At 37.8% G+C, this 22,681-nt stretch overlaps 4 protein-coding genes across 22 annotated transcripts in view; all 4 read left to right on the top strand.

Moving 5' to 3' along the window:
- Nucleotides 1-22,681, top strand: part of LOC103938645 (disease resistance protein RUN1-like) — a 71,593-nt gene that overhangs the window by 28,849 nt on the left and 20,063 nt on the right. The gene's annotated exons all lie outside the window — the stretch shown is intronic.
- LOC103936864 (DEAD-box ATP-dependent RNA helicase 7-like) lies at nucleotides 3,270-9,405 on the top strand. 4 transcript variants are annotated; one of them, XM_048565218.1, is made up of 12 exons: nucleotides 3,271-3,978; nucleotides 4,401-4,486; nucleotides 4,598-4,782; nucleotides 6,854-7,008; nucleotides 7,119-7,230; nucleotides 7,416-7,517; nucleotides 7,594-7,654; nucleotides 7,753-7,921; nucleotides 7,996-8,092; nucleotides 8,193-8,287; nucleotides 8,572-8,705; nucleotides 8,858-9,405. In XM_048565218.1, exons 1-12 carry the CDS (start codon nucleotides 3,365-3,367, stop codon nucleotides 9,058-9,060), a joined length of 2,013 nt encoding a protein of 670 aa, XP_048421175.1. In that variant the 5' UTR covers nucleotides 3,271-3,364; the 3' UTR covers nucleotides 9,061-9,405. The 4 variants fall into 4 exon arrangements, with proteins under 4 accessions (XP_018500430.2, XP_048421175.1, XP_048421174.1 ...); XM_018644914.2 differs by having other exon boundaries at nucleotides 3,270-3,978; nucleotides 4,401-4,782; XM_048565217.1 differs by having other exon boundaries at nucleotides 4,401-4,746.
- LOC103936862 (TMV resistance protein N-like) lies at nucleotides 12,343-21,916 on the top strand. 14 transcript variants are annotated; one of them, XM_048565213.1, is made up of 12 exons: nucleotides 12,343-12,412; nucleotides 13,386-13,854; nucleotides 14,235-15,339; nucleotides 15,603-15,911; nucleotides 16,008-17,030; nucleotides 17,451-18,805; nucleotides 18,894-19,018; nucleotides 19,120-19,218; nucleotides 19,981-20,154; nucleotides 20,265-20,422; nucleotides 20,570-21,063; nucleotides 21,416-21,916. In XM_048565213.1, the coding sequence occupies exons 1-6, from the start codon at nucleotides 12,409-12,411 to the stop codon at nucleotides 18,771-18,773; spliced, it is 4,233 nt and encodes a 1,410-aa protein (XP_048421170.1). In that variant the 5' UTR covers nucleotides 12,343-12,408; the 3' UTR covers nucleotides 18,774-18,805; nucleotides 18,894-19,018; nucleotides 19,120-19,218; nucleotides 19,981-20,154; nucleotides 20,265-20,422; nucleotides 20,570-21,063; nucleotides 21,416-21,916. The 14 variants fall into 14 exon arrangements, with proteins under 14 accessions (XP_048421170.1, XP_048421169.1, XP_048421165.1 ...); XM_048565212.1 differs by lacking the exon at nucleotides 12,343-12,412 and having other exon boundaries at nucleotides 12,970-13,854; nucleotides 15,603-15,653; nucleotides 15,774-15,911; XM_048565208.1 differs by lacking the exon at nucleotides 12,343-12,412 and having other exon boundaries at nucleotides 12,970-13,854; nucleotides 19,136-19,218; nucleotides 20,050-20,154.
- Nucleotides 21,493-22,420, top strand: LOC125468672. The gene is made up of 2 exons (XM_048564856.1): nucleotides 21,493-21,755; nucleotides 22,150-22,420. Exons 1-2 carry the CDS (start codon nucleotides 21,493-21,495, stop codon nucleotides 22,418-22,420), a joined length of 534 nt encoding a protein of 177 aa, XP_048420813.1.

Here is a 22,681-nt window from a genome sequence, read left to right as displayed (position 1 = left end):
CAAATCTGAGCATCTCGTTTAACCGAGAAGCAGTTTCTTCACGTGCTGGCATGCCATGACCATACTTGTTGATCACCGGGAAATTTCATTCCTATTAGTCCTAGCGGTTGCGACAAAAATTACATTGGTAATTGCTTGCAGGCACCAACCTGTAAAAACTGCAGTTTTTACATTGGTAAGAGTTTGCTGGCACCAAGTGATTCTGTAGCATGCAGGGGACAAGCATCTAACCAGCAGCAACATATCAGACTCGGTTTGGAGGCTTGGCGTGGAAGGACGGAGTTCACAGGGTAATTACTTTATGCTACAACTTTAATCCTAATGCGCATTTTGCAATAGTTTTAGCGGTGGAGCCTAAATATGGTCAATAAAATTCTCTTGTGCTGCCAAATTAAATAAAATAATAATAATAATCCACCTCTATATGTCTCTTTGAAATTTCTAAGAATTATGTTAGAACACCGCTTAATAGTTAATACAAGATTTAATAGATCGTGGTCTTAAGTTCGAATCTTGTAAATGGTTGAATCATTTACAGCCGATCTTGAATAATTGTTTTTAACTATCCTTTCACATTTGGATTTTTCCTCTAATCACTTTTGTTTTTGTTTTTGTTATTTTTTATTTTTTTTAAAAAAGGGGACAATTGGAGGTGAACCACGGTTATCTAGCCCTTCTGGGCCTAGAAGATGCTAGTTGAGAATTGCATCCTATCCGTGACTACAATCAAGCAAATTCACAACTTATTTAACATTTCCTTATCTTAACATTTCTATATCTGCAAATTACAGTGAATGAGCCCTCTGGATTTGTATTAATGTCCAAATGACTATATTAGTCTAGATTAGATTAATTTTGAAGCATAAGTGGGGTATAAATAATGATGGGCTTTTCAATTGCTTGTCATATGCATGATCAGCACACTCTGCATTCATCAGTAGCTTAGGTAGTTATAAAGTTTTAAGCACCTTTTCCTGTGAAGGAAATCAAAGAGAAATGAAGCCTTTCTCGCTGAGTGAAACCATGGTATTCAATACAGCAAACAAGACCTGCTACACAGCCTTTCTCGCTTGTTGGTTTTCTTAGCCAGTTAGCCAGTCTAGATTTCATGTGTTAGACTCACACATTTATCTAGCCAATTTCTCCAGTTATTGGTAGAGGACATTTGTTAACAAAGCTTTGCCTGACTCTCCTCGACTTCTCCCCAAATACTCAAAGTCCCCACTGCAACCAATGTCTGCATCTCACATGGTCACTCACAATTCCACGGAACGAATAAGTTGCCGCTACTCAATCCACTGCCTCACTTCTTTGGAGTTGTCCTTTTATCTATTATTTTTTTGAATTGAATGAAGAGAGGAGGTTGATAGTGTATATGGGAAGCAACAGTGGTATTAGGCCCAGAGTGCAGGAGGGACAGGTGGTGAAAGATGCAGGAGCCATTGGTATGATTTTGGCAAACACAGCTGCAAATGGAGAACAAACATTTCTGTTTTGACACTTCATACAACTGTCACTAATGTCGGCCCTGCATTTCGAATTTCCACGCCATAGTTTTGCCGTTCAAAGGTTCTTATGTGAAAGTCAAGCCTTGGAGGCTGAACTGCACCAGAACAAATAAAAAGCTCTCTTATAAGATCACCTCCGTTATGAAAATCCGGCAAGCAGTTTCAGAATTGGAGGGTTGGTGTGGAAGGATGGAGCGCACAGGGTGAGAAGTCCTACTCTGGTTGCTTTTTCAAGTGAACCATTTATTAACGCTTGGGTTCCAGCAATTGGAAAGAAGGGAATTGTATTAGTACAAAGACCCTTGACCCTCCCTATCACAAAAACTTTTAGTATTGTGGTGATCATATTTCAGAGCTTTTGTTCACTGATGCTTCCTCGAAAAAGATGATAGTGACCTCCATTGTTACCTTACTGAAAGCTCCATTATATGCTCTGTGATACCGTTGGATTGGTCTTGTTGGTACTTACCGTTAGATTACTCGGTATGTCAGTTGTAGTGAATCTAGTGATTCATGTTTGTATTTCTACCTTTTCATGTTTCACCTGTAAAGTAGTAGTAGTAGTCTTTCGTAACATTGTAAAATAGTTGGATAAGTTGAGTGTATAGATAAGTTGAGTGTTTCTGGACTAACAGAATGGTAATCAATTGGCTTTGGATTACCAAGTGAGAGTTCTTTGGATTAAAGCTTGGATGTGTAGTTTTGCTTTTTATTTTTTATTTTCTCATGATTATTACGTCATAGTGCTTGTGCAACAGCTGACAGTTTGACAAAATGCTGAACACAATTCTTTGGTTTTCCATGTTCGTGTGCTCATGCTCTCTTTCACTTAATCAGGATGGAAATTGAAGCGAGCACATTGGGCTTCTGTTGGTTGCTTCTGCTGGATATGATCCCAGAGTGTGTCCAATTGTGTACGAGAAGTTGAGCAAGGTTATGGTGACTCTGCACTCGGAGACTATCTTTCAGGGAATAAGAGCTGAATTGCTGGCGCAAGCTAAGATCATGGAAGAAGCACTCGCAATATACCGGTATGTAAGAGCAGGACGCGGGGTTGAAGAGTTTCTTTAGGACAGTCAGTAATCACTCTGCAACTACTGACATAGTTCAATTTTTTCACTTTTTTTCTTCTGAATATGATTCCTGTACTTGTATGTAACTCTTGCATTTGCTAGTACAAGTTATTGCAGGAGAAGAAAAAGAATATGCAACTTACATATGATTCCGTTGGATATATGTAACTCATATATGATCTTTAAATATATATTACTCATGTATGATCTTTAAATATATGAATAATTTTTAAATATGTGATCTTTAATTAGATGATTCCGTTAATCATTAGATATGACACATGTGAGATGTTTACACTTAACCGAATATATTTTTGCGGTCATCCTAACTCACCCTTCATGTGAATAGGAAGATTGTGATATATTTTCGGTTTACAACAAAGTTGTTGGGTAGGCAAGTGTGGATTCAACATCGTACTTTAACCCCTTTCTTCGCATTTTATTGGGTCAAAAAATCAAAAGTCTGCACATCCCTTTCGCACCGAAATTTCCTTGAAGATCCAAATGCAAGTACACCGGCGCCGCGTTTTGCGTCTTCGATTTGGTGACTTTAGATTTTTACTGAAAGATGGTCAATCTTTTACCGTGGGATGGTGAATGCTATTGGGCTTTGGGCCATACACATTTCCACAAAGTCAAATTTCCCTTCACACTGAATTATCCTTTGTCCTTCATATCTACCAGACCATTTTCGGTGATCCAATTTGTAGATAAATTGAGTATTTATGTTCCAACATTCCTCTTACTCTTGGCTGCTCGATCATCGCCGACCAGGTGCGATTAATGGCTTCTTCTTCCTTCTTCCTTCTTCTTCTTCTTCTTCTTCTTCTTCTTCTTCGTCTTCTTCTTTTTGTCAGGGGCTTTGTCAGCCATCACTACAAAGCTCTGCGTCAGAAACCAATCAACACCTCTTCTTCTTCCTCCTCCTCCTCCTCCTCTGGTCTTCGTTGGAAATACGATGTGTTCATCAATTTCAGAGGGGAAGACACTCGCAGGGGCTTCGTCAGCCATCTATACAGAGCTCTGCGTCAGAAACCACTCAACACCTTCATTGATACCGAAGAGCTCAGAAAAGGCGACCGCCTTTCCGAGCTCCTGACAGCGATTCGAGAGTCAAGGCTTTCGATTGTAGTTTTCTCTCAAAACTATGCTTCTTCCACTTGGTGCTTGAAGGAACTCGTCGAAATTTTGGAATGCAACGATAACAAGAACCAAATTGTGGTCCCCATTTTCTACGAAGTCGATCCATCCGATATTCGTAAACTCAAAGGAAGTTTCGCCGAAGCTTTTGATCGGCATGAAGGCCATTCTAACGCCAACATGGAGGAGGTGCGGAGCTGGAGGTCCGCCCTTACTCGAGCCACCAATTTATCCGGCTGGGATTCGCGAAACTATGAGTAATTTCTAATTTGCTTAACTTTCCTATTAATTTTTGTAACGTTTAGGCGTCATTTGATAAATATTTTGTTTTAAGTTTTCAATTTTCAATTTTTAGTTATTTAAAATTAATAGATGAAAACTTGTGATGGGGCTACAATGGTATGAAATACTCAATACAAGTTTTATGCAAAACAATTGTAAAGACCCATTAGATCTCTATATGCAAGATCTAACTCGTAATTTTTGAGACTATTATATACCATGAAAGAAAAATAGAAAAACTCATCTGATAACTACTTTTAATGAAACTAAAAATTCATGGCCAAAATTTTAAAATTCAAAATTTAGATTTAAAAAAAAAAAATTGAAAACAAACTATCAAAACGACCTGTTAATTATTATGTGGTGATACTATTATAATATTTTTAAAATTTGACAGGGATGATGCAAAGCTTATTGAGGAAATTGTAGAATATGTTTACAGGAAATTGATCCACATCTCATCAACATCAAGTAAAGCTAAAGGTTTGATTGAAATGGATTCTCATATGCATGAAATGCATTTATTATTACATCCTCCTGGGGTTGAAACAAATGATGTTCGTGTTGTTGGAATATGGGGTATGGGTGGTTTAGGCAAAACAACCATTGCTAGAGCTGTCCGTGATGAAATCGCTAGTCAATTTGAAGCTTGTTGCTTTCTTGAAAATGTCAAGGAGGGTTTCATGAAGCATGGCCAACTACATATGCAGACACAACTTCTATCGAGTATCTCAAACAACAAGGTGGGGAGTTCCAACATTTTGGATAAAGGTTTCCAGGTGATGTTAAATAGTCTAGGTCAGAGAAAGGTCCTTATTGTTATTGATGATGTGGACAAATTAGAACAAATTGAAGCTTTACTTGGAGAGCAACATTCTTCGTTTGGTGGTGGAAGTAGAATTATTATAACAACTAGAGATTTGGAATTACTAAGCGGAACTGATGCGATATATAAGCCCAAGATTTTCAGTGATCCCGGAGCTCTAGAACTCTTTAGGCAGTACGCCTTCAAAACAAACCAACCCACTACAGATTATGATGATCTCACGAGGCGTGCTGTAAAATATGCTCAAGGTCTACCTCTAGCACTCAAAGTCTTGGGAGCTTTTCTTGATAACAAAACCATACGTGAGTGGAAAGGTGTCTTAGAAAAATTAAAGGAAGTCCCGCAAAGAAGGATTAATGATGTTCTTAGAACAAGCTTCGACGGACTAGATCATAAAGAGAAGAACATCTTTCTAGATATTGCATGTTTTTTAAAAGGAATGAAAGAAGACTATGCAACCGAAATCCTGGACAGTTGTGGTTTCTATCCTCTTGCTGGTATAAGAGTTCTAATTGATCGAGCTCTCATAACTGTCTCAGAGGAGGGGAAACTGGAGATGCATGATTTACTAGAGGAAATGGGTCGGGAAATCGTCCTTCAAGAATCTATCGAAGAGCCTAGGAGACGAAGTAGGTTGTGGAGTTATGAAGATGTTCATCATGTGCTAACTCAAAATATGGTGAGAAATATTTTTCTTATACAATTGTTAGTAGAAAGCTTCAACTTTTGATCAAAATCTATTTCTCAGGCCCGTTTGATAATCATTTTTGTTTTCAATTTTTAATTTTTAGTTTTCATTTTTCATTTTTTAATAAAATTGAAAACAATTACCAAAGTTGAAAACTAAAAACGAATGATTATCAAACTGCTCCTTAAGAAAAAAACATTAATTTCATAATGTAAACTACGGTTCTGTGTTTTTTCCCTTACTTTGATTTGCACAGGCTACAAAAGCAGTTAAAAGCATAATCCTGGATTTGTCGTGCTCAGATGGGGTATGCTTAAATGCTGAAACTTTTGTTAGTATGACTCAACTAAGACTTCTCAAGATCAGTCATAAGGACCCCATTTTTGAACATGATTACTGCAAACACCACCTGATTGGGCACTTCAAGTTACTTGAGTTGAGGTGTCTCTCCTGGCTTAAATGCCCTCTTATGTCTTTGCCATCCAACTTTCAATTCAAAAATCTTGTTGAACTTGATATGCAAAATAGTCTCATTGACCGACTTTGGGAAGGAACCCAGGTACGTACAATCATTTACATGTATATGTTTCTTCTAAATGTTTGGGTTCTAAGATGTCTTATTAAGTAATGTATGTTTTCCTGAATGTTTTAACAGAAGCTGGAAAAGTTGAAGTTCATTGATTTAAGTGAATGTCTATACCTTAAGGAAACCCCTGACTTCACAGAGATGCCCAATCTTGAGAGGCTAATTCTTCGATATTGTATAAGATTAGTTGAGGTTCACCCGTCTATTTCGTCTCTTACAAACCTTGGTTTATTGAATCTGCATGGGTGCATAGAACTTAAGATTCTCCCGAGCATCATGCGTATGAAATCTCTTAAAACCCTTGTTCTTTCTAACTGCCAGAGTCTTGAGATGTTTCCAGAGATTTCAGAAGTTATGGAGGAACTATCGTGGCTTAGTTTGTCTAGGTCAAAAATTAAAGAACTGCCCTCATCAATTAATAATCTCACGGGGTTGAGTTGTTTGGTCCTGGACAATTGCAAGGAACTTAAGAGTCTTCCAAACAACATTTGTCAACTCAAGTCCCTTGAATATCTCTATCTTTCTGATTGCACAAAATTTGATGTGTTTCCAAGCATTGAAGAAAATATGGTAGGATTAAGAGAGCTTCACTTGGATGGAACATCTATCGAAAGGCGTAAGTAATTAGCTGAGATCCTGAATTTGGATGTTCTTCTGATTTCAGTCAAACATAAATGGATTATATTGCAATGTTATACCTTTCCAACCATTCTCGACACATGAATGAAATTTTCTTGTTCTTTTTCCCAGATTTCTTCTAGGTTTCTCAAACCAGATAAGAAAACTGTAGATCTTGTTGGTAATGAAAAAATGAAGGCCAGCACCAATGTTAGGCATATTGTTCTTCCTTGCTCCAGTTCAGCAAGGTCGCAACTTATTCCTGATATCATACGTTGTTATAGCAGGTTGGTTGTTTTTTAGTCAACAACTACCGTATGCTTTCTATTTTTACTTTTGGGTATAATTTATCTGGGAGTCATTTTTCATGTACTTGACATGTTTGTTTCCGACTCAGTGGAGGACGCACAATTATTTTCACCGAGACAAAGGAAGCTGCTTCTGGACTTGCTGAGGCGTTGCCTGGAGCCCGAGCTTTGCACGGGGACATACAGCAGGGCCAGCGTGAGGTAAGTTGTTTGACTATGCAACACCAACCCCCTCAAAAAATCCTCCTCCTTTCCCCTTGTACAACTGTACTGAAACATGATATTTCAGGCTCTTTTCCTTTCATAGAGATATTTCTTTTTTAAAAAGCTAATTTGTTTTTCTAATGGCAGAGTTTTTTGTTTCCCTTCCTGTTTTGTGTTTTCAGGTCACACTTGCTGGTTTCAGGTCTGGCAAGTTTTTGACATTAGTCGCCACAAATGTGGCAGCGCGTGGACTGGATATCAATGATGTTCAATTAATTATCCAGGTTTGTCAGTGTGCATATGGGTGAACTTTGTAATATTTGTCAATCTGTATACTTACTTTTATTGTTTATGGTTCAGTGTGAACCCCCACGTGATGTAGAAGACTATATCCATCGATCTGGACGCACAGGGAGAGCAGGTAAATCTTGAAAACTGTTGCATTTCTTGTTTATGCGTATTTTATTAAACAATGTCTTTGATTTTATGTTGTACTTAGAGGTGCGTCCATATTTTCAGGAAATTCTGGAGTTGCTGTCATGCTTTATGATCCAAGAAGGTCAAATTTTTCAAAAATCGAGAGGGAATCGGGGGTGAAATTTGAACACATTTCTGCTCCTCAGCCACTTGATATAGCTAAAGCAGTAGGTCAAGATGCAGCAGAAATGATAACCAAAATTTCTGATGGGTATGCTTGACAGTGCAATGCTTGTTACATTTTGATGCAATCATTTTCATATATTAATACAATTTTCATTTCAGTGTAATTCCTGCTTTCAAGTCTGTTGCCGAGGAGCTACTTAACACCTCTGGCCTATCTGCAGTAGATCTACTGGCTAAAGCACTAGCTAAAGCTGCTGTAAGATTTGCTGTTTCTTTCCCACTTGATGAGTTCTTTAAATTAATTAATGTAAATGTTTGTTTATCAGTTTATGAGTTGCTTATTGTATGGTGTGCAGGGCTACACTGAGATAAAGAAAAGATCACTTCTTAGCTCTATGGAGGACCATGTCACAGTACTTCTCGAGGCTGGAAAGCCCATTTATTCACCGTCGTAAGCAATTATCATTAGTGTCCTTGTGTTCTAAACCAATATGTCTGATGTTCTTGGTTTTATTTTCACATGTGGATACAAGCACTAGCTAATAATGGGAACAATATTGATTGTGTTCTGAAGGAGTCACATTGTGCTTTGTGATTCCAAGATATTATGAGCTGTTTAAATATAGATATCCGTAATTATATCTTCTATCGATTTAGTTTGTGTTATTGTTTAAGAGTTAGCGTTTTGATTTGTTGATCATATTTGATCCATAATTTCCACCAACCTTGTCTCATTTTTGCTTTTGGTGTCTTGAGGAGATTCTTGCCCGAGGAGAAGGTTGAGTCAGTGAAGGGTATGGCACTAACAGCTGATGGAAATGGTGCAGTTTTTTATGTGGCATCTGAAGATTTGGATTTGTTTCTTGCTGGTATTCTTCTTTTCATATCTCTATACGATCATGTGTTACATTCTCATCAAGCACTATAGTTTATTAAGATTCTACCAGAAACTGATGTCATTCATTTTGTTGTATTGATGTCTTGAAGTCTGATTATTGTGGTCGTATCATGTGGGGTGCAGGTCAGGAAAATGCAGCTAATGTGAGCATAACGGTGTTGAAATCACTGCCTTATTTACAAGAAAAAGAATCAAGGAATACAAGATTTGGCGGTGGTGGAAGGTTTGGCCGTGGAGGTGGAGGAGGTTTTCGAAATGATAGGTATTCCAACAACCGATCCGGTGGTGGTGGTGGTGGTGGGAGAGGTCGCGGCAACAGATGGTGAAGCGCAATATAAACCGGCTCCTTTCAAGTAAGCTGTTGTGAGCAACAAATAATATCAAAAGGTTGCATTCACGATGGTTTCAACTGGCGGAGGTACTAAAAGCCAGTTGATCCGAGTGGAGGGGCAGGAGTATATTTTGACAATGAAGAAAATATTCGGTAGGTTGAGGGCCTCGATTGGCTCGTTACAACGACATCATTTTTTCTGCGTATAGCATATTCTGTCAACCCCCTTCTCTATTTTATCGTTCATTTTTGTTCAATTTTCTTTTTCAGCATTTTTTTTATGCTCTTAATAGTGTAAGAACACTTTTTTGGAGTGTAAGAACACTATTTTATCGTTCAATTTTGTTCAGTTTCGTTTTTCTTTTCTTCTAATGTTATTTGTGCTGTACGTATACTTTACAGTGCTGATAACAATTTTCTGATTAACGCTGATATAATCGTGCGAGCATAAATGCCATTATAAAATTGTATTCTCTACATGTAATTGAAACCCTGTATTTCGTGTTCTATGCTTTTGTATGCTCTGAACGTAGAACTGTAGAACTACTACCAATCATCGGATGGTTGCCTTTTTAGAATGAATCTAAATACAGCTGTATAGGCTTAGGAGAGAGTTGATCAGTGAAGGGTATGAGGCCAACTGATGAAAATGGTGTGCAATGTAATATCGTGACAACGGAAGAAAATGGTGCAATGTAATACCGTATTATTAATAAGAGACGTGACATTTTATGTTGTATTTTTCAATAATATTAATAACTATTCGGTGTTACGTTGGTATTCTGACAAAGTGATCTTCTAAACTACATGAATATGAACTAGAATACAAGGGAAAATGTCAAATTGTGCAAGTTCAAATCTAGTCATTATTATTTTTTAAGTTCAAAAGCAATTTGTGAAGTTCTAGTAGTTTTGTAGTTAAAAGCATATACATACAAATTTTCAGAGTAATACAATTACTACTGTGACTTCAAATTAGAAGCTAAACAACTTTTAATCTCCTATTTTTCACTAACAATGTCATTGCATATGGTACATATGTGAGATGCTTACGTTTCGAGATATTTCCGATTACCCTCACACTTCCGGATATTTCCAATCACCCTATCTTACCCTTACTAAGAAGTTATTCCAACAAGATTCTTTCCGGATCCTATTTGTGTGAATTCCTAAAATTCATGAATCGTGTTCGTTCATCATAAATCGTGCAGATAGTTTTTTTCATATACTGTTTGTGTTCAATTTTAAATAAAATAATTTTTAACCGTATTATATACGATAAACGAAAACAATTTACGAATTTCCATAATTCTTACAAAAGGATCCAGAGAGTATCCGGATTCAGAAGTTAATTGGGTGGGCAAATGTAGATTCAACGTACGACTTTGACCTAGCAGTCCCCACACGCAAAGCTGCTAACTAAACCACCCCTTCCTCGCATTTTCTTCACCCCATATTTTGGTCCTGACTCAAGAGCAAAATATGCAGATTCCTTTCACACTGAACTTTCTAGGAAGGATTAGTGAAAACTGATAAAGCATAATTGTCCTTTGTCCTTTATCGTTTCAACCTATTTATATCATATTGCATTATAAACAAACGTTACAATGCACGCTAACAAATGACTTCAGCACACGGACCCAAATTTTTTATCCTTGCATTTAACTGATATTTGATGGAAAATTAACTTTTTGATTAATCTTGCTAATGGTAAGGTTTGAATTCTAATTATTTTACCACCGAATATTTTTTGAATACCGATTTGACCATTTGAAAATACCACTCATTAACCTCACCTGCTTTTTATATTCAAACACCTATTAATCTCTTATTTTTTGCTAACAATGTCATTGCATATGGTTCATATGTGAGATGTTTACACTTCCAGATATTTCCGATTACCCTCACACTTCTGAATATTTCCAATCACCCTATCTTACACTTACTAAGAAGTTATTCCAACATAATCTTCTCCGGATCCTCTTTCTGAGGATCCCAGAAATTCGTGAATTATGTCTATTTATCATATATTGTGCGATCAATTTTTATCAAATACTGATTGTGTCAAAATTCTTACAAAAAGGATCTATAATCTCCGGATTCAGAACTTATTGGCAAGTGTAGATTCAACGTACTACTTACACCTAGTCCCCACACGCAAAAGCTAAACCACCATTTACCTGCATTTTCTTGGTCAAAAGCAAAATATGAAGATTCCTTTCACACTGAATTTTCCAGGAAGAATAAGTGAAAACTCATAAAGCATAAATTTCCTTTGTCTTTTTTCGTTTCAACCTATTTATATTATATTGTATTATAAACAAATGTTACAATGCACGCTATCAAATGACTTCGGCACGTGGACCCAAATTTTTTAAGAATTTTAAACGATACTGTTCATTTTTAATAAAAAATTATATTTTTACTTTTTTTCTGATACTATTTATTGCACATTTATTTGTCATTTTTTTTATTAAAATTAAAGGTTTATTTTGAATTTTTTGTTAGTTTTCTTAATTTTTTATCCTTGCATCTAATTGATATTTGATGGAAAATTAACTTTTTGATTAATTTGCTAATGGTAAGGTTTGAATCCAAATTATTTTCTGAATACCTTATTACTACAAAGATCATTAATTCGATATGTGACCATTTTAAAATACCACTCATTAGCCTCCCTTGCTTCTTCTTATGTTCAAATCTAGTTTCAACCTTAGAACACGAGCAAAACAATGATATGTAGCGAAACCGTAAATTATGCCAGTTCAAATCTAGTCAATATATTTTATTTCATGAGCAATTTGTGAAGTTCTAGTAGTTTTGTAGCTAAAAGCATGTACCTAAAAGATTTTAGAGTTGTACCGTTAGTACCGTGACATCTGATTAGAAGTCAAACAATCATTAATCTCCCACTTTTCACCCACAATTTCATTAGATATAGCACACATATAAGATGTTTACATTTAATTGGAAATATTTTTCGATCACCTAACTCACTCTTCATGTGAATAGGTAGATCGGTATATATTTCTTTACAAAAAAATCTGTTAGGTAGGCAAGTGTAGATTCAACATTCTACTGTGACCCCTTTCTTGGCATTTTCTTGGGTCGAAAAAGCAAAATTATGCACATCCCTTTCGCACAGAAATTTCCTTGAAGAAGATGTGAAAACACATCAAGCATAATTTCCTTTTTCCCTTTACCCTTTTGCATTGACTTATTGACTTGGTATCGATCAGGCCATTTTCCGGTGATCTAGTTTGTAGATCAATTGAGAATTTCTGCTCTTACATTCCTCTTAATCTTAGCTGCTCGATCATCGCTGATCAGGTGCGATCGATTAATGGCTGTTTCATCCTCTTCTTCTGGCCTTCGTTGGAAATACGGTGTGTTCATCAATTTCAGAGGCAAAGTTCTGCTTTTTTTTTTTTTTTTTTAAATGTTTATCAAACACCTTTTTGAGCTCAATTTTTTTTTATATCCACTTTTTATAAAATCACCTTAGTAGCAAATCTGTACTTAGACTCTTGACTGCAAACATTTAGTGCATTTATGTCTAAAGACATGTGACATGTAATATTAAGAATATTAGTACATCTTTTTTTTTTTTTTTTTAATATTAATTTTTAATGATATTAGATGAACAAATAAACTTTTTATGTAATTAGCAAATTCTTTTTACTACATGTCAATATACAAAAAATCAAAGATCCGAAAACTTAGGTCCCACTTTACAAACTCGCCTAGGCCCAAATTGTCAGGGCCGGTCTTGTCAATTTGCCTGCAAGAAGATTAGTTTCGTTAATTTCCGGGAAGATGTGAAAGCACATAGAGCATAATTTTCTTTTTCCTCATTGACTTCGTATCGAATCAGACCATTTTCCGTTGATCCATTTTGTAGATCAATTGAGTATTTTTGTTCTTACAGTACTAATTACTTTTAGTAATGGGTGCTGCTCGATAATCGTGACCAGGTGCGATCGATTAATGGTGCTTCTTCTTCTTCTTCTTTAATGGGTACTTCTTCTTCTTCAATGGGCACTTCTTCTTCTTCAATGGGTGCTTCTTCTTCTTCTTCTGGTCGATTAATGGGGGGTTCTTCGTATTCTTCTTTTTCTCTTCTTACATTACTTTTAGTCATGGGTGCTGCTCGATCCAGGCGCAATCGATTAATGGGGGGTCGATTAATAGGGGGTTCTCCTCCTCCTCCTCCTCCTCCTCCTCCTCCTGCTTCTCCTCTTCTACTTATATTACTTTTAGTAATGGGTGCCGCTCGATCCAGGTGCGATCGATTAATGGTGGGTTCTTCTTCTTCTTCTTCTTCTTCTTCTTCTTCTGGCCTTGGTTGGAAATACGATGTGTTCATCAATTTCAGAGGGGAAGACACTCGCAGGGGCTTCGTCAGCCATCTGTACAGAGCTCTGCGTCAGAAACCACTCAACACCTTCATTGATACCGAAGATCTCAGAAAAGGCGACCGCCTTTCCGAGCTCCTGACAGCGATTCGAGAGTCAAGGCTTTCGATTGTAGTTTTCTCTCAAAACTATGCTTCTTCCACTTGGTGCTTGAAAGAACTCGTCGAAATCTTGGAATGCAAGGATACCAAGAACCAAATTGTGGTCCCCATTTTCTACGAAGTCGATCCTTCCGATATTCGTAAACTCAAAGGAAGTTTTGCAGAAGCTTTGCCTAAACATGAACGCTGCCATTCTAACGTTGATGTCCAGAGCTGGAGGTCTGCTCTTGCCAGAACTATCGACTTATCCGGTTGGGATTCATCAAAGTATAAGTAAGTTAATTTCTTCACACTCAGGCGCACTTCCTATTAATGTATTTTTACTGTTGAAATATCATAACTAGAAAATGTTTATCTGGTTCGGATTCGCGAATAACTATAACAGTTTAATAACTGCTTTCAGTGAAACTAGGGGGGCAGTCAATTTGGATTTCATAGGATTTTAATAGATTTTGTTAAGGGACAGATTTTAAAGGATTTTAATAGATTCTACAATTCTATATGGATTTTGAAAGATTTATATGAATTTCCATTATAGACTTAAAAACATAAAATCTAGACTTAAAAAACATAAATGAAAACGAAATTGTTTACAAAACGACCCATTAATTATTATTTGTTGTTGTTATTATATTGTTTTTTAAATTTGACAGGGATGATGCAGAGCTTATTGAGAAAATTGTAGAAGATGTTTTTCGGAAATTGATCCCCATCTCATCAACATCAACCAAAGATAATGACTTGGTTCAAATGGATTCTCATATGTGTGAAATGCGTTCATTATTATATCCTCCTGGAGTTGAAACGAATGATGTTCGCGTTGTTGGAATATGGGGTATGGGTGGTTTAGGCAAAACAACCATCGCCAGAGCTGTTTTTGATGAAATCGCTTGTCAGTTTGAAGCTTGTTGCTTTCTTGAAAATGTGAAGGAAGGTTTCATGAAGCATGGCGAACTATATATGCAGACACAACTTCTATCTAGTATCTCGAGCAACAAGGTGGGGAGTTGCGACATATCGGCTAAAGGTTACCAAGTGATGTTAAAAAGCCTTGGTCAAAGAAAAGTTGTTGTTGTTGTTGATGATGTAGACGAATTAGCTCAAATTGAAGCCTTACTCGGAAATAAGGGTTCTTTTGGTGGTGGAAGTAGAATTATTATAACAACTAGAGATTTGCAATTACTAAGCGGAACTGATGCGATATATAAGCCCAAGATTTTCAGTGAACCGGAAGCTCTAGAACTGTTTAGGCGTTACGCCTTTAGAACAAACCAACCCACTAGAGATTATGATGTTCTCACGAGGCGTGCCGTAAATTATGCTCAAGGTCTACCTCTAGCACTCAAAGTCTTGGGAGCTTCTCTTTATAACAAAACCATACGTGAGTGGAAAGGTGTCTTAGAAAAATTAAAGGAAGTCCCACTAGGAAGGATTAATGATGTGCTTAGAACAAGCTTCGATGAACTAGATCGTAAAGAGAAGAACATCTTTCTAGATATTGCATGTTTTTTCAAAGGAATGAAAGAAGACTATGCAACCGAAATCCTGGACAGTTGTGGTTTTTATCCTCATGCTGGTATAGGAGTTCTAATCGATCGAGCTCTCATAACTGTCTCAGTGAATGGGGAACTGGGGATGCATGATTTACTAGAGGAAATGGGTCGAGAAATAGTTCGCCAAGAATCTATCGAAGAGCCTGGGAGACGAAGTAGGTTGTGGAGTTATGAAGATGTTTATCGTGTGTTAACTCAAAATACGGTGAGAAATATTTTTCTTATGCAATTGTTAGTAGAAAGCTTCAACTTTTGATCAAAATCTATTTCTTAGGCCAGTTTGATAACCATTTTTGTTTTCAATTTTTCATTTTTAGTTTTCATTTTTTGATAATTGAAAATTGAAAACAATTACCAGAGTTGAAAACTGAAAACGAAATGATTATCAAACTGCTCCTTAAGAAAAAAACATTAATTTCATAATGTAACTAAGGTTCTCTGTTTTTTCCTTTACTTTGATTTGTATAGGCTACACAAGCAGTTCAAAGCATAATCCTGGAATTGTCGTGCTCAGATGAGGTATGCTTCAATGCTGAAGCTTTTGTTAGTATGACTCAACTAAGACTTCTCAAGATCAGTGATGAATTCTCCATTTTTACACATGATTACTGCAAACAACGCCTGATTGGGCCCTTAAAGTTTCATTCTCATGAGTTGACGTGTCTCTCCTGGGCTGGTTTCCCCCTTCAGTCTTTACCATCCAACTGTCTATTCACAAATCTTGTTGACCTTGATATGCAATCTAGTCTCATTGACCGACTTTGGGAAGGAACCCAGGTATGTACGTTCATTTACATGTATATGTTTCTTTTAAATGTTTGGGTTCTAAGATGTCGCATTCAGTAATGCATGCTTTCTTGAATGTTTTGGCAGACGCTGGAAAAGTTGAAATTCATCAATTTAAGTTATTGTCAATGCCTTAAGGAAACCCCTGACTTCACAAAGATGCCAAATCTTGAGAAGCTAATTCTTCAAAGTTGTATAAGATTAGCTGAGGTTCACCCGTCCATTTGGACTCATACAAACCTTGTTTTATTGAATCTGAAGGGGTGCCAAGAACTTAAGAGTCTTCCAAGCAGCATTCATATGAAATCTCTCAAAAGACTTGATCTTTCTGACTGCTCGAGTCTTGAGATGTTTCCAGATATTCCAGAAGTTATGGAGGAACTATCATGGCTTAGTTTTTCCGGGTCAAAAATTAAAGAACTGCCCTCGTCAATTAATAATCTCACGGGATTGACCGAGTTGATCTTAGAAGATTGCAAGGAACTTAAGAGTCTTCCAAGCAGCATTCATATGAAATCTCTCCGAAGACTTGATCTTTCTGGCTGCTCGAGTCTTGAGATGTTTCCAAAGATTCCAGAAGTCATGGAGGAACTATCATGGCTTAGTTTTTCCGGGTCAAAAATTAAAGAACTGCCCTCGTCAATTAATAATCTCACAGGGTTGAGCATGTTGAGCTTAAAAGATTGCGAGGAACTTAAGAGTCTACCAAGCAGCATTCATATGAAATCTCTCAAACATCTTCATCTTTCTGGCTGCTCGAGTCTTGAGATGTTTTCAGAGATTCCAGAAGTCATGGAGGAACTATCATGGCTTAGTTTTTTCGGGTCAAAAATTAAAGAATTGCCCTCGTCAATTAATAATCTCACGGGATTGACCGACTTGATCTTAGCAGATTGCAAGGAACTTAAGAGTCTACCAAGCAGCATTCATATGAAATCTCTCAAACATCTTCATCTTTCTGGCTGCTCGAGTCTTGAGATGTTTTCAGAGATTCCAGAAGTCATGGAGGAACTATCATGGCTTAGTTTTTTCGGGTCAAAAATTAAAGAATTGCCCTCGTCAATTAATAATCTCACGGGATTGACCGAGTTGATCTTAGCAGATTGCAAGGAACTTAAGAGTCTTCCAAGCAGCATTCATATGAAATCTCTCCGAAGACTTGATCTTTCTGGCTGCTCGAGTCTTGAGATGTTTCCAGAGATTCCAGAAGTCATGGAGGAACTATCATGGCTTAGTTTTTTCGGGTCAAAAATTAAAGAATTGCCCTCGTCAATTAATAATCTCACGGGATTGACCAAGTTGATCTTAGCAGATTGCAAGGAACTTAAGAGTCTTCCAAGCAGCATTCATATGAAATCTCTCCAAAGCCTTGATCTTTCTGACTGCTCGAGTCTTGAGATGTTTCCAGAGATTCCAGAAGTTATGGAGGAACTATCATGGCTTGGTTTTTCCGGGTCAAAAATTAAAGAACTGCCCTCGTCAATTAATAATCTCACGGGGTTGGTGTATTTGTTCATAAAAGATTGTAAGGAACTTAAGAGTCTTCCAAGCAGCATTCATATGAAATCTCTCCAAAGCTTTGATCTTTCTGGCTGCTCGAGTCTTGAGATGTTTCCAGAGATTCCAGAAGTTATGGAGGAACTATCATGGCTTAGTTTTTCCGGGTCAAAAATTAAAGAACTGCCCTCGTCAATTAATAATCTCACGGGATTGACCGAGTTGATCTTAGAAGATTGCAAGGAACTTAAGAGTCTTCCAAGCAGCATTCATATGAAATCTCTCCGAAGACTTGATCTTTCTGGCTGCTCGAGTCTTGAGATGTTTCCAGAGATTCCAGAAGTCATGGAGGAACTATCATGGCTTGGTTTTTCCGGGTCAAAAATTAAAGAACTGCCCTCGTCAATTAATAATCTCACGGGATTGACCGACTTGATCTTAGCAAATTGCAAGGAACTTAAAAGTCTTCCAAGCAGCATTCATATGAAATCTCTCCAAAGCCTTGATCTTTCTGGCTGCTCGAGTCTTGAGATGTTTCCAGAGATTCCAGAAGTCATGGAGGAACTATCATGGCTTAGTTTTTCCGGGTCAAAAATTAAAGAACTGCCCTCGTCAATTAATAATCTCACAGGGTTGAGCATGTTGAGCTTAAAAGATTGCGAGGAACTTAAGAGTCTACCAGGCAGCATTCGTATGAAATCTCTCCAACACCTTGATCTTTCTGGCTGCTCGAGTCTTGAGATGTTTCCAGAGATTCCAGAAGTCATGGAGAAACTATCATGGCTTAATTTGTCCGGGTCAAAAATTAAAGAACTGCCCTCGTCAATTAATAATCTCACAGGGTTGAGCATGTTGAGCTTAAAAGATTGCGAGGAACTTAAGAGTCTACCAAGCAGCATTCGTATGAAATCTCTCAATTCCCTTAATCTTTCCGGCTGCTCGAGTCTTGAGATGTTTCCAGATATTTCAGAAGTTATGGAGAAACTATCATGGCTTAATTTGTCCGGGTCAAAAATTAAAGAACTGCCCTCGTCAATTAATAATCTCACGGGGTTGAATCATTTGGTCCTAGTAGATTGCAAGGAACTGAAGAGTCTTCCGAGCAGCATTCGTATGAAATCTCTCAATACCCTTAATCTTTCCGGCTGCTCGAGTCTTGAGATGTTTCCAGAGATTTCAGAAGTTATGGAGAAACTATCATGGCTTAATTTGTCCGGGTCAAAAATTAAAGAACTGCCCTCGTCAATTAATAATCTCACGGGGTTGAATCATTTGGTCCTAGTAGATTGCAAAGAACTTAAGAATCTTCCAAGTAGCATTGGGTTTTGGGTAAAACCCAAAACAGAGCTGTTGTGAAAATTTGACGCGTGTACAACCCCAATTTCCAGGTAATCAAAATTCAAACCCAATTTTTGATTCGGAATTAAATTTCAGAATTGGGAGATTATATTACCTGAAAAAAGAAAGAAATTTCAGGGGTTTTGGGTACACTCTGCTGATAAACACATGGATACGAAGCTCTGTTTTGAAGCAATCAGTTGGTCACTACGCCACATGCGGCGGCCTTCAATTGGTTATTGTGATTATGTCGCGAGGGAGAGGTACATATCTCTACATGTGGAATACATTTGATACCTGTCTTTTCGTTCGGGTTTGGCGGGTTTCAATTGCTTATGCGCTGCTTTTCTTTCTTGTACTTTAGATTTGTGCCTGTGCAGAAACTGTGAAGCTATTGCTGTCTATGTCAATTCCCGTTGCTAACTTGCTAATGCCACCGGTGCTCCTCCAATTTGGATGAAAGGTACTTTGCTTTCCTTCTATCTTAACTTTTCTATATCTTAAATTATTACAAAAGAGACCAGTAACAAGCTAGCCCCTTTTAGGCTAATTGGTACCCAACTGCTTGCCATGAATCTGGACCTTTGTCTTAAATTATTACAAAAAAATGCGACCGTATGAGTGTCAACTTTTAACCTTTGTTTTAGTTTTAACTTTGATTTTTTGGAGTCCTATATCCGTATAATCGTGGAGCTTTGTTCACTGCTCTCGTCTTTATATGTACTACTTCAATCATCGGTGGGTACATTGCTGCTTTCCACAATCAATTTTCAGTGACAGGATGGGTAATTTTCTTTGTCATATTGTTCTAGGATTAGTCTTTCTATCAGAGAGCTTTCTCCCTCGATTGAACGACTTCAGGGGCTTGAGTATTTAAATCTGAGAAACTGCAAAAGCCTTGTACATCTTCCCAACCCTCTGTAATTCGAAACACCTTGCAGCTATTGGTAGAGGACATTTGTTAACAAAGCTTGACCGACTCTTCTTGACCCATCCCCAAATACTCAAAGTCCCCTCAGCGACCAATGTCTGTCTCTCACAGTCACTCACAATTCCACCGAATGAATAAGTTGCCACGACTCAATCCACCGCAAGCACACCTCAACACCCCTGACCCATCCTCACCATGAACCCCAAAGTTTCACTTTTACTTTTTTGGAATTGAAGTGCTGTTCACTTCTTTGGAGTTGTTCTTTTATTAATTATTGTTTTGAAATGAATGAAGAGAGGAGGTTGATGGTGTGTAGTTGAAGCAATTCAACTTGCCCTGATCCCAGCTCCTTGTGTTTGGAAGGAACTTCGGATTGCAGCGTTGTTGCTGGGAAGATTGTGATTTGTGACAGTGGTATTAGGCCTAGAGTGCAGGAGGGACATGAGGTGAAAGATGCAGGAGCCATTGGTATGATTTTGGCAAACACAACTGCTAATGCAGAACAAATGTCTCTATTTTGACTCTTCATACAACTGTCACTAATGTTGGCTCCGCGGTTTCGAATTACCACTCCGTAGTTTCGCAGTTCAAAGGTGCTTAGTGAAAGTCGAGCCTCAGACGTTTAACTTCACCAGAGCAAACCAGAAGCTATCTTATAAGATCACCTTACCATGAAATCCCAGCAGGCGGTTCCAGAATTCGGAGGGTTGGTGTGTGGAAGGATGGAGTGCAAAGGGTGAGAAGCTCTATTGTTGTAGTTTGGTTACCTCCACTGTGAATCATGCACTGGAGTTTTTTTTTTTTTTTTTTTCCCCCTTTTTGGCATGATTTAATTTCAATGATATTAATTATTAATGCTTTTTATTCCGTCCGAGCATTTCAGTCCTTGCAGTACATGAGGCTAGTCAATCATCGTTTACATAGTACTTTCTGCGATCTATCCCGTGCATGTTAATGGCTGCTGCTGCTTCTTTGTCTTCATCCGACAGTCATTGGAAATACGATGTGTTCCTGAATTTAAGAGGACTCAAGGCTGCTGCTTCTTCGTCGGCCATCTCAACAAAGCTCTGGATCAGAAAGCAGTCAACACCTTCATTGACGCCGAAGAGCTTCAATAGGCAACGACCTTTCGGAGCTCCTGGCAGCTATTTGCAACTCAGGCTTTCGATCCAGATAATGGAATGTGTGGATGCACACGAGCAGATAGTGGTTCCTGTTTTATACAGATCCGGACTGGATCGACTCCGATATTCGAAAACAGGAAGTTTTGCAGAAGCCGTGAACGTCGTTATAATGCTGGCGTGAAGGAGGTGCAGGACTGGATGTCCGCTCTTGTTAGAGCCATCATTTATTCGGTTGGGATTCGCAAAATTATAAGTAAGTTTAATTTTTTTCACATGCACTTGCTGTTAAAGTATTTTTACTGTAGAAATATTATAACTTGAAAGTGTTCATTTTCTTGATCAAGATTAGCTGGAGATCGTTAATTACCTACCCATATGTATCAAACAAATCCACGATTTTGGTCTCGTTTAACATCCTTAAATTTAAATGGCTAAACGTTCACCAATTTGGCCATTTATATGCTCAAGAACATGAACAATTCAGATTATGATATTTGTGCGGTTAAAGTATGTTAATTGCAATTTGCAAGCAAGTGAACATGCATTCCTTTGACTCTTTTGGGCTTGTTATAAAACTCAGGTTTGATAATTCTAAAACTTCACAGGGATGATGCCAATTTGAAGCTTTGACTCTTTTGTGATGAAATCGCTTGTCAATTTGAAGCTTGCTGCTTTCTCGAAAATGTCAAGGAAGGCTTCTCGGATAATGGTGCTGTACATCGCTTCAGATAACCACTCCTCTGCTAGGCAGCGTTTGGAATGGCCGAGAGCGGACCTTTTTGGGAGCCACGACTCCAACAGTTTGGAAGATATCTTGAGAAAAGGTTTTAGCACCGGTGCACCCATGCAGGAACTGCTTCTTTCTAGGTTCTTGATGAAGTTGAAAAATTATCCCAAATTGAAGCCTTGCTTGGAAAGCAGCTTTCATTTGGTGGTGGAAATCAGGTATTTGAGGCCGAATTACATTGGGCCTTTGCGTCTGATAAGCCCAGTAGCCCAAAATTAATTGGGTGTTTAATGGCCCATGTGAAAGCCCACAATTGGGGCATGTGATTAGCTTTGTGCTTTGTATAAAGAGGAAATTAATCACTGTATTTCCTTCTCTATTTGTTCCTTTGGTGTGTGAGAGTTATTGGGTGTATTGGGGTTTAGGATTGTGAGATTGCCAAACACTTTGTAAACACTCCCATTTCCGTTTGGTTGATATTGGATTATTGGTGAGCTCCAACAGCTTCGAGGACGTACTCCAGTTACACTGACTGTTGAGGAACCTCGTTAAATCTTGGTGTCTTTCCAATTTTATTCTTGCATTTTATTTGGTATATTTCCTGCGAGTTAGCTTGAGTTGGTTTCCAATTGGTTTGGTCTATTCTTGCACAACAATTATAACAACTAGAGATATGCAATTACTAAATGGAGTTGATGCTGTAATTGTATCTAAGCCCAAGAACTTAAGCGAGTCAGAAGCTCTTGAACTCTTCAAGCAGCATGCCTTCCGAACAAACCAACCCACAAGAGATTATGATTGTTTATCGAGGCTTGCCATACAACATGCTCATGGCGTGCCTTTAGCACTTAAAATCTTGGGGGCTTGCCATACAATATCCTGAAAGGCATTCAAAACATGATGCATCTGAAAATGACCATAGTAAAATGCCTTCAGTGGGAATTGTTGATGGCCCGGAATGGAGGTGATGCAACCCTGCAGATTGGTTGCCACTTTGGTTCACATTAACAATGTCAAGAAAAGTTGTTTGGTCGAAAAGCCTTCTAGTCAGTGTTGTTATCTCTGTCATCTTCTGTGGTCTCTGTGTTCATTCCTAACAAACCAACTTTTATGCGTTTTGTTGATCCAAAAGTAATATTTCACT

Source organism: the organism of the source record quoted next, unplaced genomic scaffold, assembly GCF_019419815.1.
Source record: "Pyrus x bretschneideri cultivar Hongxiangsu unplaced genomic scaffold, Pyrus_bretschneideri_v1 Contig4, whole genome shotgun sequence".
Classification (NCBI taxonomy): Eukaryota; Viridiplantae; Streptophyta; class Magnoliopsida; order Rosales; family Rosaceae; genus Pyrus; species Pyrus x bretschneideri.
This window is presented reverse-complemented; position numbering and strand designations above follow the sequence as displayed.

What these genes read in the sequence shown, in the direction of transcription:
- LOC103936864 (XM_018644914.2), top strand. Translation starts at nt 3,365, where the DNA reads ATGGCTTCTTCTTCCTTCTTCCTTCTTCTTCTTCTTCTTCTTCTTCTT. An exon ending in TACAGCAGGGCCAGCGTGAG is followed by an intron (nt 7,231 to 7,415) that starts GTAAGTTGTTTG and finishes TTGTGTTTTCAG; the next exon opens with GTCACACTTGCTGGTTTCAG. An exon ending in AAGCACTAGCTAAAGCTGCT is followed by an intron (nt 8,093 to 8,192) that starts GTAAGATTTGCT and finishes TATGGTGTGCAG; the next exon opens with GGCTACACTGAGATAAAGAA.
- LOC103936862 (XM_048565209.1), top strand. Translation starts at nt 13,079, where the DNA reads ATGGGTACTTCTTCTTCTTCAATGGGCACTTCTTCTTCTTCAATGGGT. An exon ending in GACTTTGGGAAGGAACCCAG is followed by an intron (nt 15,912 to 16,007) that starts GTATGTACGTTC and finishes ATGTTTTGGCAG; the next exon opens with ACGCTGGAAAAGTTGAAATT. An exon ending in TGATCTTAGCAGATTGCAAG is followed by an intron (nt 17,031 to 17,450) that starts GAACTTAAGAGT and finishes AAAGATTGTAAG; the next exon opens with GAACTTAAGAGTCTTCCAAG.
- LOC125468672 (XM_048564856.1), top strand. Translation starts at nt 21,493, where the DNA reads ATGTCAAGGAAGGCTTCTCGGATAATGGTGCTGTACATCGCTTCAGAT. An exon ending in CATTTGGTGGTGGAAATCAG is followed by an intron (nt 21,756 to 22,149) that starts GTATTTGAGGCC and finishes CCTGCGAGTTAG; the next exon opens with CTTGAGTTGGTTTCCAATTG.